General features: G+C 47.3%; 1 protein-coding gene across 1 annotated transcript; it reads right to left on the bottom strand.

Annotated features, from left to right (window-relative positions):
• Window positions 1-1,473: 1,473 nt before the first annotated feature.
• Window positions 1,474-15,170, bottom strand: LOC128323845 (ly6/PLAUR domain-containing protein 2-like). Its single transcript, XM_053247702.1, has 3 exons — window positions 15,019-15,170; window positions 7,389-7,508; window positions 1,474-3,722 (listed from the first exon to the last, which is right to left on the bottom strand). Exons 1-3 carry the CDS (start codon window positions 15,068-15,070, stop codon window positions 3,511-3,513), a joined length of 384 nt encoding a protein of 127 aa, XP_053103677.1. The 5' UTR covers window positions 15,071-15,170; the 3' UTR covers window positions 1,474-3,510.
• Window positions 15,171-15,428: the final 258 nt, after the last annotated feature.

Raw genomic sequence — 15,428 nt, 5'->3', positions numbered from 1 at the left:
CAGATGGACCCATGGCCGGACTTGGGTTAAGGCCACTTCCCATGTTCCTAAGGTCAGTCGTGGTGGTGAATAACCACACGAGTGTCAGGCTTTGTAGGATTAGGAAACCACCCTTGATTCTTGTAACAGAAGCCCCAGAATTATGGCATCCATTTAAGTGGGGTGTGTGGCCTTGGGGGTCTGGCTGTTGGGCTGAATGTGGCTATGGGGGCTGCCGGCTGTCCCTCGAGTGGTGTGGAGGGGAGTCAGGCATTTTCAGCAGTGTCTGAAAGGAGGGACCCCCAAATCCCTTCATTTGGCCCACTCACATTTCCCCAAGCCCTGTAATGCTCAACTATTTTCTCCCAATGGAGGAAAAAAAGCAAATAAATACCTTTCTCCCCCTCCTTGGGGTGTGTGTGGGAACCTGAGGAGTTCTCTTAATTCTTTCCCTGACACTTGCTCCATGTCTAAATGGGATGGTTGTGTGAACAAGACGTTTGGTGGAATCATGGGGCTTGTGCTGTTTTGTTGTTCTTGTTGTTGACCCAGTGCATTGCTACTCAGGCTTCTGATTGCCCTTGGGATGACTCCCCCCCCGCAAAAGACCCCCCCCTTGTGTGCCTTATTCAGGCAATGGAATGTTGGCAACCCTAGTTGTGGGTCAGATGACCACCCCCCCCTTGCAAGGAGGTGTGCTGGGCAGGGGAATGGGGATGTTCATGCACACCCCTCGTTGTGCAATAGGTAGGCTGGTGACTGCGGATAATGGGCATTGTAGTCCAATGACATCTGGGGAGGGACCAAGGTTGGGATCCCCTGCCCTAACCCGTTCCCCATGACTCACATGTCAACCCCACAGCTTTATCGTCATCTCTGACACATGCATCTAAGTGCTGCATGCCATCTTTTTTATTTTATTTTACATTTTATATCCCGCTCTTCCTCCAAGGAGCCCAGAGCGGTGTACTACATACTTGAGTTTCTCCTCACAACGACCCTGTGAAGTAGGTTAGGCTGAGAGAGAAGTGACTGGTCCAGAGTCACCCAGTTTCATGGCTGAATGGGGATTTGAACTCAGGTCTCCCCGGTCCTAGTCTACAGCAGGGGCAGGCAACCCTTGGCAATCCAGGTCTTGCTAAACCGCAGTTCCCATCCCCTCACACAGTGAGAGGAGTAGGTGCTACACCCTCGGCTCCCACCCTGCTTCTGCCACATGGGTAGACCAGGGCACTTTCCAGATTACCCGCTACAACAGTGTCACTATGTGTCCATAAAGTGTGCTTCTGTACTGCCTGTGCTTCGACATCACTGTCCCTGCACTGTCAGCAGGGTGCCGTTCACACTTTTGATGCCTTCTCTCGGGTTTTATCTTTGCGTTACTGTGCTACAACATTGCGAAAAGAAAAGAAAAGAAAAAAGAAAAGCTGTATTTTCCCATTGTAGGAAGTTTGCGCAAGATAGAAAAGACTGCTCCCCCTGCTGGTAGCTTTGCGCAACAGCTTTTATTTACGCTTTCAAGAGGATCTTCCCAAGCCAGAGTAAAACTACCACGGTTGTAGCATGTAATCTTGAAAGCGCCTGTGTACACAGGTACAGATCTGTAGGCAGATACTGCTATTCACACATGATGTTAAACACAGATACAGCAGTCCACTTCCTATCTGTAATCTGCATTTCAGGGAGCCGGCACTCAGGTTCACTTTTTAAACGGATGCTCACACAAAAACTTGTATGTGTGTACAGACAACTGAATGCAGGTGTAACATAATATCTGCATAGGGTTTTCTTCAGGCATGAATAGGGACATTCTGCTGGTTTCCCTCTTAATAGCTTTACCCTTCCCTTCCCACGTTCCCGTTTAGAATTAGATTTCAACATGTGTTTCCCTTGCATAATGACTGTTGTGTTGTTTTTATTTAAAGCACCCCATGAAAGAGGGATGAAGTTGCTTTTCAGCTTTATCCTACTGTGTTTGTGTGTGTGTGTGTGTGTGTGTGTGTACATGGGTCAAAAAATGTTGGCACAGTACATTACTCCTCAAGATTGTTTTCACTCATCAGGCATCATTTTTCACTCATCATGGATGAGTAGATGAGTGTGTGTGTGTGTACATCCACCCACACACCCAGTACAGTGTCCTTGCAGCTGTTGTTGCTGGTGGGCCCTTTGGGGACAGGGAGCCATCTTATTGATTTGATATTTATTTTTCTGTGTAAACCACTTTGGGAACTTTTGTTGAAAAGTGATGTATACACATTCATAGTGGTAGACAAAACTATTCTTACTCTCGTTTCTTGTTACACCCACCTCCACCACTTTCAGCATGCAAAGGGGCTTTGGCATCCTTTTCTTGACCATTCTCACAACAAGCCTGCAGAGCGGGCCACCAACCTCCCCATTTTATATATGGGGAACAAAAGGTTAAGTAACTTGTGAGGCCAAGGATCAAATTTGTGGCTTAGCCCAAGCCCTACAATGTACTGGATCCTACCTTGGAATTATCCTAATGGTGAGCTCAGGACCCTGCAAATTTGCATGGTTCTGTTCAACGTACATCATGCATTCAAATTGTAGTGTGAGGATTCTGGTGACTGATGGAATATTTTAGCAAGTATTGGGGTAGCAGAGGGCAGTGAGGAAGGGGAAACCAGAATCTCAGTGGTGCTGGTGGCAGCATGGAAGGACAGTGACTCTTGCATTAGAAAGGACATGGGCAAGACATTAAGATTGCCATCTGGGCCACCCGTTTCCTGTAAGCTTTTAGCAACAACGATCTACCTGCTTTCATGCTTGTCTCAGAAACCATGAAGGCCAGAAACCTTCTAGGCAAAGGGGAGAAATGAGGATTTTAAGCTTCCTCTGCATTTCTCAAGAGTATGCCAGTTGAAAATAGCTATATGTGTTTTATGGGAAAGGGCTCATAAGCTAGTGAGTAAACACTGTATAATCCATGCATTTCCAACAGAACCAGTGGATGAATCTTCCCATGAAAGAATACTGGAAATCATACCTCTTCCTGTGTCCTAGGAAATGCATGTGTACATTTAGGTATGACTATTTCGCTGGGTGTCTTACACATGCAGGACCCAAATTTTATAAGCATCATAGCTTCAAAGGACAGAATAGGCCCAGAGTTAGACCCAATACCAAGAAGGCTGATCTTCTGCTAATCAAAGAGGTACATTTTCAAGATATTAGGAATATATTGGGGACATACTGCCAAGTGCCAGCTAATCTGGGCACACAGCAAGGAAATGGAAGCTACTAGAACTATGAAGGACGAACACAGATGGAGGACATGCCAGGTACTGATGGCAGTGCAATTCTTCCTTCTTTGGTGCAATTCTCACCCTGAAGTTTTCTTGACTCCGTCCTCTGTGGGGGACTATCTGGAGTGAGAGCATCCATACACTTCTGGAGGAACCCCCTCTGAACGTCCTGAAAGTCTCTGCTGTTTCCCCCCTTGGGACAGTGCCTCTGCGCTTCTTTTCTGGGTGCAATTTCTCCAAGCCAACCCAGCCGCCAGCCTTATACTCTGGTCCAGAGGAGGGCAAAGGCAATGGCAGCTGTAAAACCCATGGCAGAGAAGGTCACCCTGGCCTCCTGCCCGGAACCAACATTGCACAAATCATTGTAACAGCAGAAGTCGGGGTGACTCTCCCCAATTCCGTCTGGTTCGGAGGGTGTGCACTTTTCAGCACAGGATTTGGTCACAGTGATGTTTCCGAAAAAGGGGAAGCCTGAAATATATTTGTGAAAAGAGACTGTGAGAAAGGAGGTGATTTAGTAATGTGGTATTTTTACAATTGCCATGTCCCTCGGAATTCCGGGTTTCACTCAGATTTTAAGCATCTCACCCAGATTGCTTAGCCCACCCAGATTTGCCCGGATTTCAGCTTTCATTTAAAAATAAATAAATAAATAAATAAATAAATAAATAAGCTAAGCTCTAGTCCTTGTAGAAGCAGAATTCAGGAGCAAAATGTGCAGTCACTCTATGGCTCAAATATTATTTTCAAGCCAATTTACATAATATACAAATTAGGCACCCAGATTTGAAAAGCCAGAATATGGCCACCCTAGGTATTTTATGAACCTTATCCTCTTGTTACCCTGGAAGGCCACTTTTTGTTAGGGTGATGGCTTGTGAATAGCCCAGAGTGACTGACTTCAATCAGTATCAATATCTTTCAGTCTTTGACCAGTGTAGGATAAAACTCAACAACAGTAGTGTTAAAAACAGTATATGTAACTGTAAAGTAAAAGCTAAAATGTTACTGTTGAACTAAAACCTATGGAGTGTTATAAAGTTAATTAAAATATGATAGAGGTTAAGAAGTTAGAGACTGTGAGCATAGACCTAAAATCGTCGAGAAGTTATAAAACAGTTAAGATTAGAGTTAAAATTAGATTAAAATATGTTAAAATGAAAACAGTATAACTGGGTATTTTAGGTATGAGCTGAGTTGGATGTGATTAATTCTTGCTGGTGGTCAGATCCCGGCGAATTTTGCACACTGCTGCGCAGAACTTCACAATATTTAATTATGTGTTATAAAAGGGTTGCAGTCAGAGAGTAGCAGGGAGCAGTGGTCCCTCTAATTTTTTTCATCTCTGCGGAATGAGTTTTGTTCTGGGCGGCAGGATCAAGGCAGTGTGCGTGCAAGTGCATTGAGAGTGGGGCCTTCCTGATTCAACCTGAGCGGGATCTAAATTGAACTGAGTGGCCATCCAAAAACTTGTGAGCGCATGCACATGTGCACGCCTTAGAGGGAACAGTGGCAGGGAGATGCAGAACTGGCTTGTGCAGCCCGGCAGGGAGAATGAGGGCACTGTGGATGTCTCTAGAGACATCCAGAGTAAACAGGCAGCGTAGGAGGATGTGCTCAGTGGTTTCAATTTGCCCGGTGTCACAGGGGCACAGAAGTTCCGGGAAGAGGATCTTCTTCCAAGACAGTCAAAGGGGTGTGTGTGTGTGTGTGTGTGTGTGTGTGTGTGTGCTTTCAATGATCTACGGCAGGGTTTCTTAACCTTGGGCCCTCAGATGTTGTTGGACTACAACTCCCATCATCCTCAGCCACAATAAATCATAGCTGGGAATGCTGGGAGTTGTTGTGCTGCATGTTGCTTTAAATGGTATTGCTCTCCCAGCACACCTGAAACATATGAAAGGTATTTATGCAGTTTGTCATGCTGGAGAAGCATTCCTTCTACCCTGAATGCTCTACTCGGCCAGACCGTTTGGGGTCCTGGTTCTCTCTCCTCTTGTAGTTAATAAACTGCCTTGTCTCTGCTACGGACCTCTGTGTGTCGGACACCCTGCCGAAAATTGAGTATGGACAGCCCTGCTCTGGCCTCCGCTTTCACCAGCCCTGCCTCCCGTCGTAAACCAGGACTGGAGATGCAGAGGGGTACCTGGAATACTGCTTTTAGGAATTTGGACTGGACAGGCTCTAGAGGGGCCGTGTTGGAGCCGGGCTCTGTAGATACGTTGCACCAGTGACCCAGTTTCAAATAGTTTGAGGTCTGCAGTTATGTAATGGCCTCCTTTTGACAGGAAGAATTTTAAGAGGGCAGCAGTACTCCTCTGGGCATTTTGGGCAACGTAGGCTGTCCTGGTGCCGGATGCATGGAAGATCACGCCCCAGGTTTTTGAAGCATGAGACCTGCTTGATTGTGTAAGGGTGATTGACGATGTGTCATCCATGGGAGCTAACGTCAAAAAGGTTCTCTTGATAGCTGGGAGTCTCTCGCCAGGTTTGGAATGGTAAGGCCCCTCAAAGTGAAGGGGAGAGAGTAGATAAAATATATGGAGCTGGATATGAAATTTAAACTCAGCCTCATAGAGAGAACTGTGAGTTGGCAGAAACATCCTTGGAGTTCAGTGGCTCTTTCTGGGCACCAGACACAGCACGAGGGGTTGTGCTGTCTGCTTATAGAGTGGTTCTGCTCTGCTCCTGCTCTGTGGCTTTTGCTGGTTGATGACCAAAATAAAGTTCACACTGGACTCCAAAGGCAATTAAACCCGGTCCTGTTGCCCTTAGAGTTCTAAGTGCTTGGAGAGAGAGCAGCACTAGGAATCAAATGACGTCTCGTCTCCTCAGAGGAGTAGCGAGGTTCCCGGCGGCTGGGGGACAAAGTTTAGCTGGTGGGCTTCCATCCATCACGTGTGCAAAGCACGCGCACCCCAAAGCCTGGTGTCAGACGCAAGAGGGTGGGGCAACCTTAACCTACCCCAAGCCTTCCCCCTCCCCGTCTCTTGAACTCACTGTTTGGTGAGTCTTTCAGGAGGGTGCCTGCAGCAGTGCCGGCTGGACAGCATGGATCAGGGGAGGGCAAAGGGATGCTGTCCTCTGTCCAGGGGTGGTGGTGGATGGGGGCCAGGCAGCCCCTCCTCCAGTAGCTCCTGCATGGTGGGCTGGCCAGGGGTTGGAGCATCAGCGAGGGACTGGGAGGAGGATGCACAGGCAGATGCCGGGGGTGGGGGGGAAGTGCCATACGCCCCAGAAGCATCTGGCGGCAGCCTTGTGGGCCTCTTTTTGGGCTCCCTGCCTTTCCAGGCTGGAGGACATTTTCCCTTCTTGTCCAATGGACGCTATGCCCATGCCTCTCCTCCTATTTATAATTTGGGTGTTGAGAAAGCTTGGCCCCACCCTCCTTCAGAGCTCCTGGAAGATTCCAGCGTGCTCAAGGCTCCTAGATGGTTTGGCATCTTCCTTCAAGGGACGGGTTCTGGGTCAGCAAATGCCCCCTCCATTGAAGTGAATGGAGAACCTTTCAGGGACGTGATAACTTCTGGTGTGCATAGGAATATCTCGCCACAGTGGTTTTGAATACCTTAGGAACATAGGAAGCTGCCATATACTGAGTCAGGCCATTGGTCTATCTAGCTCACTATAATGTCTTCACAGACTGGCAGCGGCTTCTCCAAGATTGCAGGCAGGAATCTCTCTCAGCCCCATCTTGGAGATGCTGCCAGGGAGGGAACTTGGAACCTCCTGATCTTCCCAGAGCGGCTCCATCATCCCCTAAGGGGAATCTCTTGCAGTGCTCACATATCAAGTCTCCCATTCAAATGCAACCAGGGTGGACCCTGCTTAGCTAAGGGGACAAGTCATGCTTGTTAGCACCAGACCAGCTCTCATCTCTCATACCAGTGAGCAAAATCTTTAGTAAAAATGACCAACATGCTTTTCATGCTTGTCTCTGTGAATATTAGGACCAAAAGATGGAAGGAAGGAAGGAAGGAAGGAAGGAAGGAAGGAAGGAAGGAAGGAATATTATTCGGTTTCCCTGGATCCCTCGAACAATAGTCACCTGAAAATAGCTATTCGAGAACTAAATATATAAAATACTGAATTGTGCCTGAGTAAAGTACTCAGTACTTAGCACTGACTTGCCCGCACCTGAATCCACGGAGTGCACCGTCGTCTTGCATGCAACGGTCTGCAACGAGCAGTTGGTGCGAGTCCAGCAGTTGCTGAGGTCGGTGGGTTGGTTGCAGGTGTAACACATCAAGGCGAGAGCTGTAACGGGAGGGCCCAGTGTCAGAGCATGCTTGCTTTAGCAATAACAGGGACTTGTGGCCTTAGCTGCATTTTGACCTCTGGTGGAGACACTTATGATAGTTTGATAAATAACAACATGATACGATAACACGATATGATTAAAAGTGACACGATAAATATGACACGATAAATGCATACGATACGATAATACGATCATTATAAATGAATGAATGAATAAATAAACACACACGGAGGTGCTCCTGGATTCTTTTTCTTGAATATATTGTAACATTAATTTTTAATATGTCCCCAAAGCATTTACGTCAAGGGAAGAGTTACGTCACTTACAGATTCACTCCTGTACCCCAAATCATAGAAGTGGTATGTTCAGGTACCCGCTAAATCTGCCTTGCAGGGGTGTCATGAGGATGACCCCATGTATGGGGAAAGCCAAGATACAGCTGCTATCTCTAGTTAGCCGTGACGCTTCCTGGGGCTTCTCCTCGGGGTCCTCACTGCATATGAACATCCTCTGGCAAGGCCTGCCTGTGGTTGCCAGTGCCACCAGCTCAGGAGCTCAGGATCAGGCCTTCCCCATAGCTGCTCTCAGGCTTTGGGATGCTCTCCCTGTAGAGTAAGAGCCTTAACATCTCTAGCAGTCTCTAGAAGAGCTCTGAAGGCACATTGGTCTAATCAAGCCTTCCCTTAGTGGCAGGTTGGTAAGTTGGTTTTACTGTTGTTGTTGTAGTAACTGTTTTAATTGTGTTATGGTTTTAGTGTGATTTTGTTGTTTTAATCTGAGTGTAAACTGCCATGAGACACAAGTTTTGGCAGTATGCAAATATGTCTAGTAACAACAACAACAACAAAACAGAGGTGCTAGTGTAGAGCAATGATGTCCCAACCCAGCATCCTTAGCAACTCTGCAGAGCCATAGGCAAAATCTCTTCCTCCTCTTGGTTCCCGAGGCCTTCGATAAGGAAAGCATGAATGATCTGCCACTGAGTTATGGTCCCCTCTCTGGTATAAACTGCTGCCAGGAACAGACAGACCCTGTCTTCCCTGCTGTCAAAATGTGCTCTGAAAGTTCTACAGAGATCTATCTATCTATCTATCTATCTATCTATCTATCTATCTATCTATCTATCTATCTATCTATCTATCTATCTATCTATCATCTTATTTGTTACTAGTATTTTTAAGCTCGTTATAATAACGGGCGCTAGCCTTCCCTCCCCCCCCTTTTTTTTGTTTTGTTTTTTGTGGGTTTTTTTGTGTCCCTTGGGTTTTTGGTTTTTTTCCCCTTCTCCCTTTCTCTCTCTGGTTTTTGCTCACTGTTTCTTGGTCTTTTTTTCCCTGCACCTTCCCCCCCTCCCCTTTCCTCTCCCTTGTCCCTGTTTTCTCTCCTTTTTGCCCCTGGTTTTTTTTTTTGTTTGTTTGTCCGTTTTATCAGCTGTGAAGTGCGGAGTTCGCGAAAAGAGCTCCTCTCTATGCTCTGCTGCTGCTCAGACTGTTACAATGGATGCAAATGATGCAATAGGCTCCTTCGCTTCCATACCGGCAGTCTGGGCAGAGGCTTGCCACAGAGAGGAGCTTTTTCTGTAAGCTCCTCACTTCTTCTTGGAGGTGTGTTTTTTTGTTTGTTTGTTTGTTTGGGTTTTTTTGGCCGATTGCCGCGGGGTGCAGTGGGGCAGTTAGGTTTGGGCAGCTGGTTGGGCGGGTGGGCGATAGGTGGGGGCGGTGCAGTTATTAATTTGGGGGGGGAGTGGGGAAGGTGGATTTTGGCACCTTGGAGGACGGGTGAGCGGGCACTATTGTTTTGTTTGGTGCGGCAGGCCTCGTTGGCGGCCTCGCCGCCTTCTCGCCCGGCTTCCCTGTTCTCCTTTTTGTTTTGACCGGTTTTCCCGTCCTCCTTTTGAATTTTCTCCCGCCGCCATTGCTCCCGGCGTATTCGGGGCGGCCACCTCTGGCCATCTCGTTGTTGTCTTGGGCTGCTTTCGTTCTGATCCCACCGCCGCCACCTCTGTCGCTTTCGGTGGCAGGGCCGGTCCCGCTGCCACCGCCTCTGCCCTCCCTGAGTTGGCGGCAGCTGCTTCTGCCCTCCCCGCAGCCGCAGGAGCTGCCGTCATCCTCCCTGGTACCGCCGCCCTCTGCCTCCCTGTTCCGGTATCCGGCGAGGCAGCCTCAGCCAATCTCCCCTGCCGCCTCTTCACCTGGCTTAGAGCTCCCCTCCGCCCACAACCGGCTTCTTCTGGGCGGCCGCTTGTGGCCGTCCAAGATGTCCTCCGGGTGCTGGCGGTCGTGTCTCCCTTGCCCTGTTCTGGGCCTGCGCTTCGCGCAGGCGCAGAACAGGGCAGGGAGGCACGAACACACGCTTGGTGCCCATCCACGGACGGACACCAAGCGTTTTATTAGAGAGGATATTAGTGGGGAGGAGTGCTGGTCTTGTGGGGAGCAAGCATGAATTGTCCTCTTTGCTAAGCAGGATCTGCCCTGGTTTGCATTTGAATGGGAGACTACATGGAAGATCTGCTTTGGGGCTGATTTGGGAAGAGTACCTGCATGCTTGCATGCAGAAGGCCCCAGATTCCCTTCCTGGCATCTCCAGACAGGGCTGAGAGAGACTCCTGCCTGCAACCTTGGAGAAGCTGCTGCCAGTCTGGGTAGACAACACTGAGCTGGATGGAGCAATGGTCTGACTCGGCTTAAGGCAGCTTCCTATGTCCCTACGGCTGACATACAGAATAAGGAGACAACAGTGCTGCTGCTGGGTGGGTGGGTGGGTGGGGGAGTGGCAAAGTGCAGCATTTGTGGGTGGACGAGCTGCTAGATTTCTAAAACAGAAATTGAGGCCACCCTTGGCTGCTGCATCCTGCACAAACACAGGGCATGTGCCCCTAGGAGGAACTATTTCCGCCAATCCCTGCTGCCCCCAGAAGTGCTTGCTGCGACCCAGAAGTAGGTGCAGGCTTGCAGGGAACGTTTGGTTGAAAATCGCCCACCCCTGCTAACAATGGGGTTGCATCAATCTGCAGCACAGCAGCCACAGTACTTTGTGAAAAGCGCTGGGGCCTCCTTAGTCTGGATGTCAGGCATTATGATGACTATTATTTCAGACTAAACATGGTAATGTTGGCCACCAACATTGCCATCTTACAGGTGGGACTCTTTTACCCATGTTCAGAGAATGCGAGAGCTGGAAGGGACCTCAGAGGTCTTCTATTCCACCCCGCTGTGCAGTGCAGGCATCTGCTGCAGTTTCTCTGGTAGCTAGCCATCCAGCCTCTGTTTGAAAGCCTCCAGCAAAAAGGAGCCCACCATTAGACTTGGGAAAGAAGATTCTGCAATTCCACCCCACAACCGCCGAATATTCTGCACCTGCAGCAGAATGAAACTGCTAGAAGAACAGTAAATTCTTTTAGCATTAGTCAATTTTCAAGCACGGATATTCTCAAAGACAGCCAGCATTTGAATCCGTGAAACCTGATTGCTCCAGGTTACAGTGATGGTTCTGGGAAAGGTTAAATCTGTCTTCTTCTACATATGGATGGAAGTACTGTGTCTCTCCGCAGAGGAGGTAGAGTCATGCTTTCTCTGAAAAAGGCAGTTTGTTTTAAGGTATGGAAGTTAGAATATATATATTCTAACTTCTATATATATATATTCTGTATCCCAAAGGAGCTTGTCCATGACTTGGGGGTTCTTTTGGACTCACGCCTCCTGCTTGAACAGCAGGTGGAGGCTGCGGCTAGAAGTGTTGGAGATGAACTTCCAGTGCATCGACCTTTTGCACCAACTGTCCAAATGACCACTAGGGGCATTGGGAGTAGAGACATTGAGTAAGGGTATCCCTATCTGTCCCTCCTGTATGACCCCTGAACTGACTCTGCAGCACTTCCTGTGCTGAGTCACAATCCTTCCTTTCCTCCTAGAGAGCAGATGGAAACATCTCTCTCTCTCCTTACCTATCCACTATGTAGTCCTTTAGATTAGAGATAGGTCTTTCCTATCTAAGTGCATTTAACCAATAAATATTTAGTGTTTAGTCATACAAGGATCTCCATGTCTTTTCTTTAAATAGCTGCAATATCCAAACCATCCTCTGCTACCTACTCTGTAACTGGAGTGTCTGCTCATTCCTTAGTGCTCTGCTGTTTTACCTATTGTGGGTAAAAATCAACAACCTCTAACAAGAAGTGCATTTGCCCAGCTTCATCCGGTTCGCCAATTATGCCCTGATCTTGATCGGCCGGCACTAATGACAGTGACTCATGCCCTTGTCATCTCCCGTTTAGATTACTGTAACACACTTTACCTAGGGCTACCTTTGAAGACGATCGGGAAGCTTCAGCGGGTCCAGAATGCAGTGGCTCGCCTACTTATGGGTGCCAAAAGATATGACAGGGTAACACTTCTCCTGCAGTTGCTGCACTGGTTACCCATTCGCTTCTGAATTCAATTTGGAAGTCCTGGTTCTGACCTTCAAAGCCTTGTGGGGCTTGGTGCCTGCTTACCTACAGAATCGCCTCTCCCATCCAGTTACATCTCGTCCTGCTAGATCATTTCAGATGGCCCTTTTGTCAGTCCCTGATTTTTGAGAGGTTCGGAGTTCTAGGACCCGCGAAAGGGCTTTTTCGGTTGCTGCCACACTTCTTTGGAATTCTCTTCCCCTTCAGATTTGTCTAGCCCCCTCTTCACCCATCTTTAAATCCTTACTGAAGACCTTTCTTTTCCACCGGGCATTTGCCCTGTAGTTTACTTTATTTCCTTTCCATTATCTATTTTAGTTTGTATTTTTAATGGAATTTTTGATTGAAATTTTTAATGTTCGCTTATTTGCATGTCATTGTACACCGCCCAGAGTCTTTGGAGTGGGCGGTATATTAAATGCTTCAAATAAATAAATAAATAAATAAGTTTTGCTCAATTTTATTTTTGATTAATCTGAGCATGGGATTGGCACAGGGTCGCCTGGTTAGCTTAGTGGTTGAGAAGGAGAATTGGACATGGGTTCTTTTTCTGAAGACTACAGTGTGGCCATGCTCAAATTTATACAAAGCAATTGGTACCTTATGACTCTAAAATTGTATTGTGGGTCTCCAGCTATGGGTGGACTCCAAAGCCCATCGCAGCAGTTGGGCAGCCGCGCTCCAGGTTGGGGTAGATTCTGAGGCTCATTGGCTGTGGCTGGGCTCTGATGCTCATCAAACTATTGCCCATTGCAGCAGGACATGATGGGATACAGAGTCCAAGACCTGCAGGTGGTCCAGAGTTGGGCAACCATGCTCCTGGTCAGGGAGTGGTGTGGCCATCCTGAAGCTCACCAGCTGTGGCTAGACTCCCAACACCCATCTCCCCATCGTCCATTGCAGCATGGCATGATAGAAGCCAGACCAGCACATGCAAGCAGGCCAAAGTTGGGCAGCCTTCCTCACAGGGTTGTTGTGTATAAAGTATGCTTCTTCTTCAGTGTGACAGCACCTCAGATGTCTGTGGACTGCTGTATTCTCCTGTGTAGCTCTGATATTCCTGCCTCTTGATATGGAAGGAGTCTCTTAGTTATGCTTCCAGTTTTTTGGAAGCAAAATTAAAAAGGTCCTTTGATACTGTGAAATTGGAATTTTTGGGGGGTGTTGTTTTTTTTGCACCATATGCCTCAGCTGGGTGAAAGGACCTGCCACCCACTGAAAAAGAGCCCCCTCCTTTTGCTTGCAAATGTGTACCATTGAGGCATATTGAGAGGACAATGCATTTCAAGAGCTCTCCCTTTCCTGTCCTGCAATTGTCCTGGGGAAACTGCGCACATTTCCATTTTTCAGGAAGTAAACTACTTGAAGAAAAAAAATATATTTATTTTTTACTAGTGCAGAGAGGGTGTGCAGTGGGAAGAATTCATGGTGGCTTACACCACAATCATCATTAAAAAAAGAAACCCACAAAACACAGCATACATTGTACCTGTTGTGTGGATTGGCTTGCTAGAATTCTTCTTCCCATGACTAAGAAAATATTACCCATTTTCTGCCATGGACTTGTTAATTTTTACAATGTTGCCAATCTTCCAAGAGAGATTAAGGTGAATTCTGCATTCCAAAGATGTTCTGGTGTACAATGCATCAATTCTGTGACTGCTTCCTCACAAAAACACAGACTTGTATATCTTATTTAATAAAGGAAAGGAAGGACTGTGCCCTCAAGTTGGTGTCGACTCCTGGTGACCACAGAGCCCTGTGGTTTTCTTTGGTAGAATACAGGAGGGGTTGACCATTGCCTCCTCCTGCACAGTATAAGATGATGCCTTTTCAGCACCTTCCTATATCGCTGCTGTCTGATATAGGTGTTTCCCATACCAGCAGGGATTCGAACCAACAGCCTCCTGCTCTCTAGGCAGGTTGTTTCCCCACTGTTAATAAAGGTAAAGTTGTGCCGTTGAGTCGATGTCAACTCCGGGCAACCACAGAGCCCTGTGGCTTTCTCCTACGGCAAATACACTGGTTTAAAATGGTAACATTTCATTCTTTTTCTTAAGGAGTGCTGTGCTGGTGCTTCCTCACAGATAAACAGCCAACTGTTATATCTCGTTTAATATATTTACCTCAACATACCCTATATTTTAGAGATGTTACTTTTTGAGCCTGTCTTCAATGATATCAGTTTTTTCAAATTTTGTCAAGACCCCCTAATTAAGAACATGCATTTCCCCCCATTGTATTGTCAGGAAACGCTCCTAATTACATTTCATTTCATTTCATTTATTTATTTATTTGATTTTTATACCACCCTTCCGAAATGGCTCAGGGCGGTTTACAATTAAAACAGAAAACATTAAAAACAGTTAAAACAGAGATACAAATATAAATACCAATTTAAAACAACTTAAAAAACAATTAAACTATCACACTTTTCACACTTCGATCAATATTCTGCAACAGTATGAAAAAATGAGAAAGAAGTATCCTTCAACTGTAAATTGCTATGTTAATTAATGATGCTGTTGATAATAAATAAATAAATAGATAGATAAATAGTTAAATAGATAAACAGATAAATAGATGGCATCTCCAGGTAAGGCTGGGAGAGATTCCTGCCTGTAACCTTGGAGAAGCCGCTGCCAGTCTGGGTAGACAATACTGAGCTAGCTGGACCAAGGGTCTGACTCAGTATATGGCAGCTTCCTCTGTTCCTAATACTAATATCTATCCCAAGGCCCCAGCTTCGGAGGCCAACACCTTATCCACTAGCACCTGTCAGCAAGCTGTGAGCGAGCATCAGGTATATCTAGTAGGGGGCATGTTGGAGCAGGACGGAAAGTACAGAAGAAATTGCATCTGAGCCAGAGCCGGCAGAGTGCAGAGCATGGTTCTCACACACCGAGTAGCTGCCACACATTTGAGTCCTCCAACAGGGCCCCCCAGTCAGAGCTGAGATTTCGCTGTTGTGGCTCTCCGTTTTACATACAAACCCCAATTTCACAACCGAACCCCAGCCGCTCACCAAGCTCCCCTGAGACAAAGTTCAGTCATTTTACCGAGTTCTAGGGATGCCACAAAAGTCAGCAGAGCAGCCAGGACCGCTTTCATCGTTGCACGCAAGATCTTCCGGACACACAGGCTGTGGCTTGTTCTCCTCTGCCTCTTTGTCTGCTGGAATGTGGTGTGCGCAGAGCCCTTGACTCATCTGAGCACAGACGTGCAGGCGAGGAGAACAAGCTCGCTCAGGGGTTGGAGAGGAATCTCTGAGCCCCAAACCCCACCTCCTGGGTTCTTCTCCCCACCCTGTTCTCTCTAGAGAGAGGCCTGAGGGGATAGCTTGGAAGGCAGAGATTGCAACCCGGAAGCAATCCTGGCTTGCACTGGCGCAGAAGTGGATTGGCATTCTCAAAGCTGATCTGGAAAACCCCACGGGCAGACCCCTTTTCTTTCTGCTCGCATGCCTTTT

Source organism: Hemicordylus capensis, chromosome 4 (genome assembly GCF_027244095.1).
Source record: "Hemicordylus capensis ecotype Gifberg chromosome 4, rHemCap1.1.pri, whole genome shotgun sequence".
In the NCBI taxonomy this organism is placed as follows: domain Eukaryota; kingdom Metazoa; phylum Chordata; class Lepidosauria; order Squamata; family Cordylidae; genus Hemicordylus; species Hemicordylus capensis.
The sequence above is the reverse complement of the archived record's forward strand: the minus strand, read 5'-3'. Positions and strand labels throughout refer to the sequence as shown.

Coding starts and splice junctions, on each gene's coding strand:
- LOC128323845 (XM_053247702.1), bottom strand. CDS start 15,070: ATGAAAGCGGTCCTGGCTGCTCTGCTGACTTTTGTGGCATCCCTAGAA. Junction 7,509..15,018: donor TGTGGCATCCCTAGAACTCG/GTAAAATGACTG, acceptor CTCCCGTTACAG/CTCTCGCCTTGATGTGTTAC. Junction 3,723..7,388: donor GGTGCACTCCGTGGATTCAG/GTGCGGGCAAGT, acceptor AATATATTTCAG/GCTTCCCCTTTTTCGGAAAC.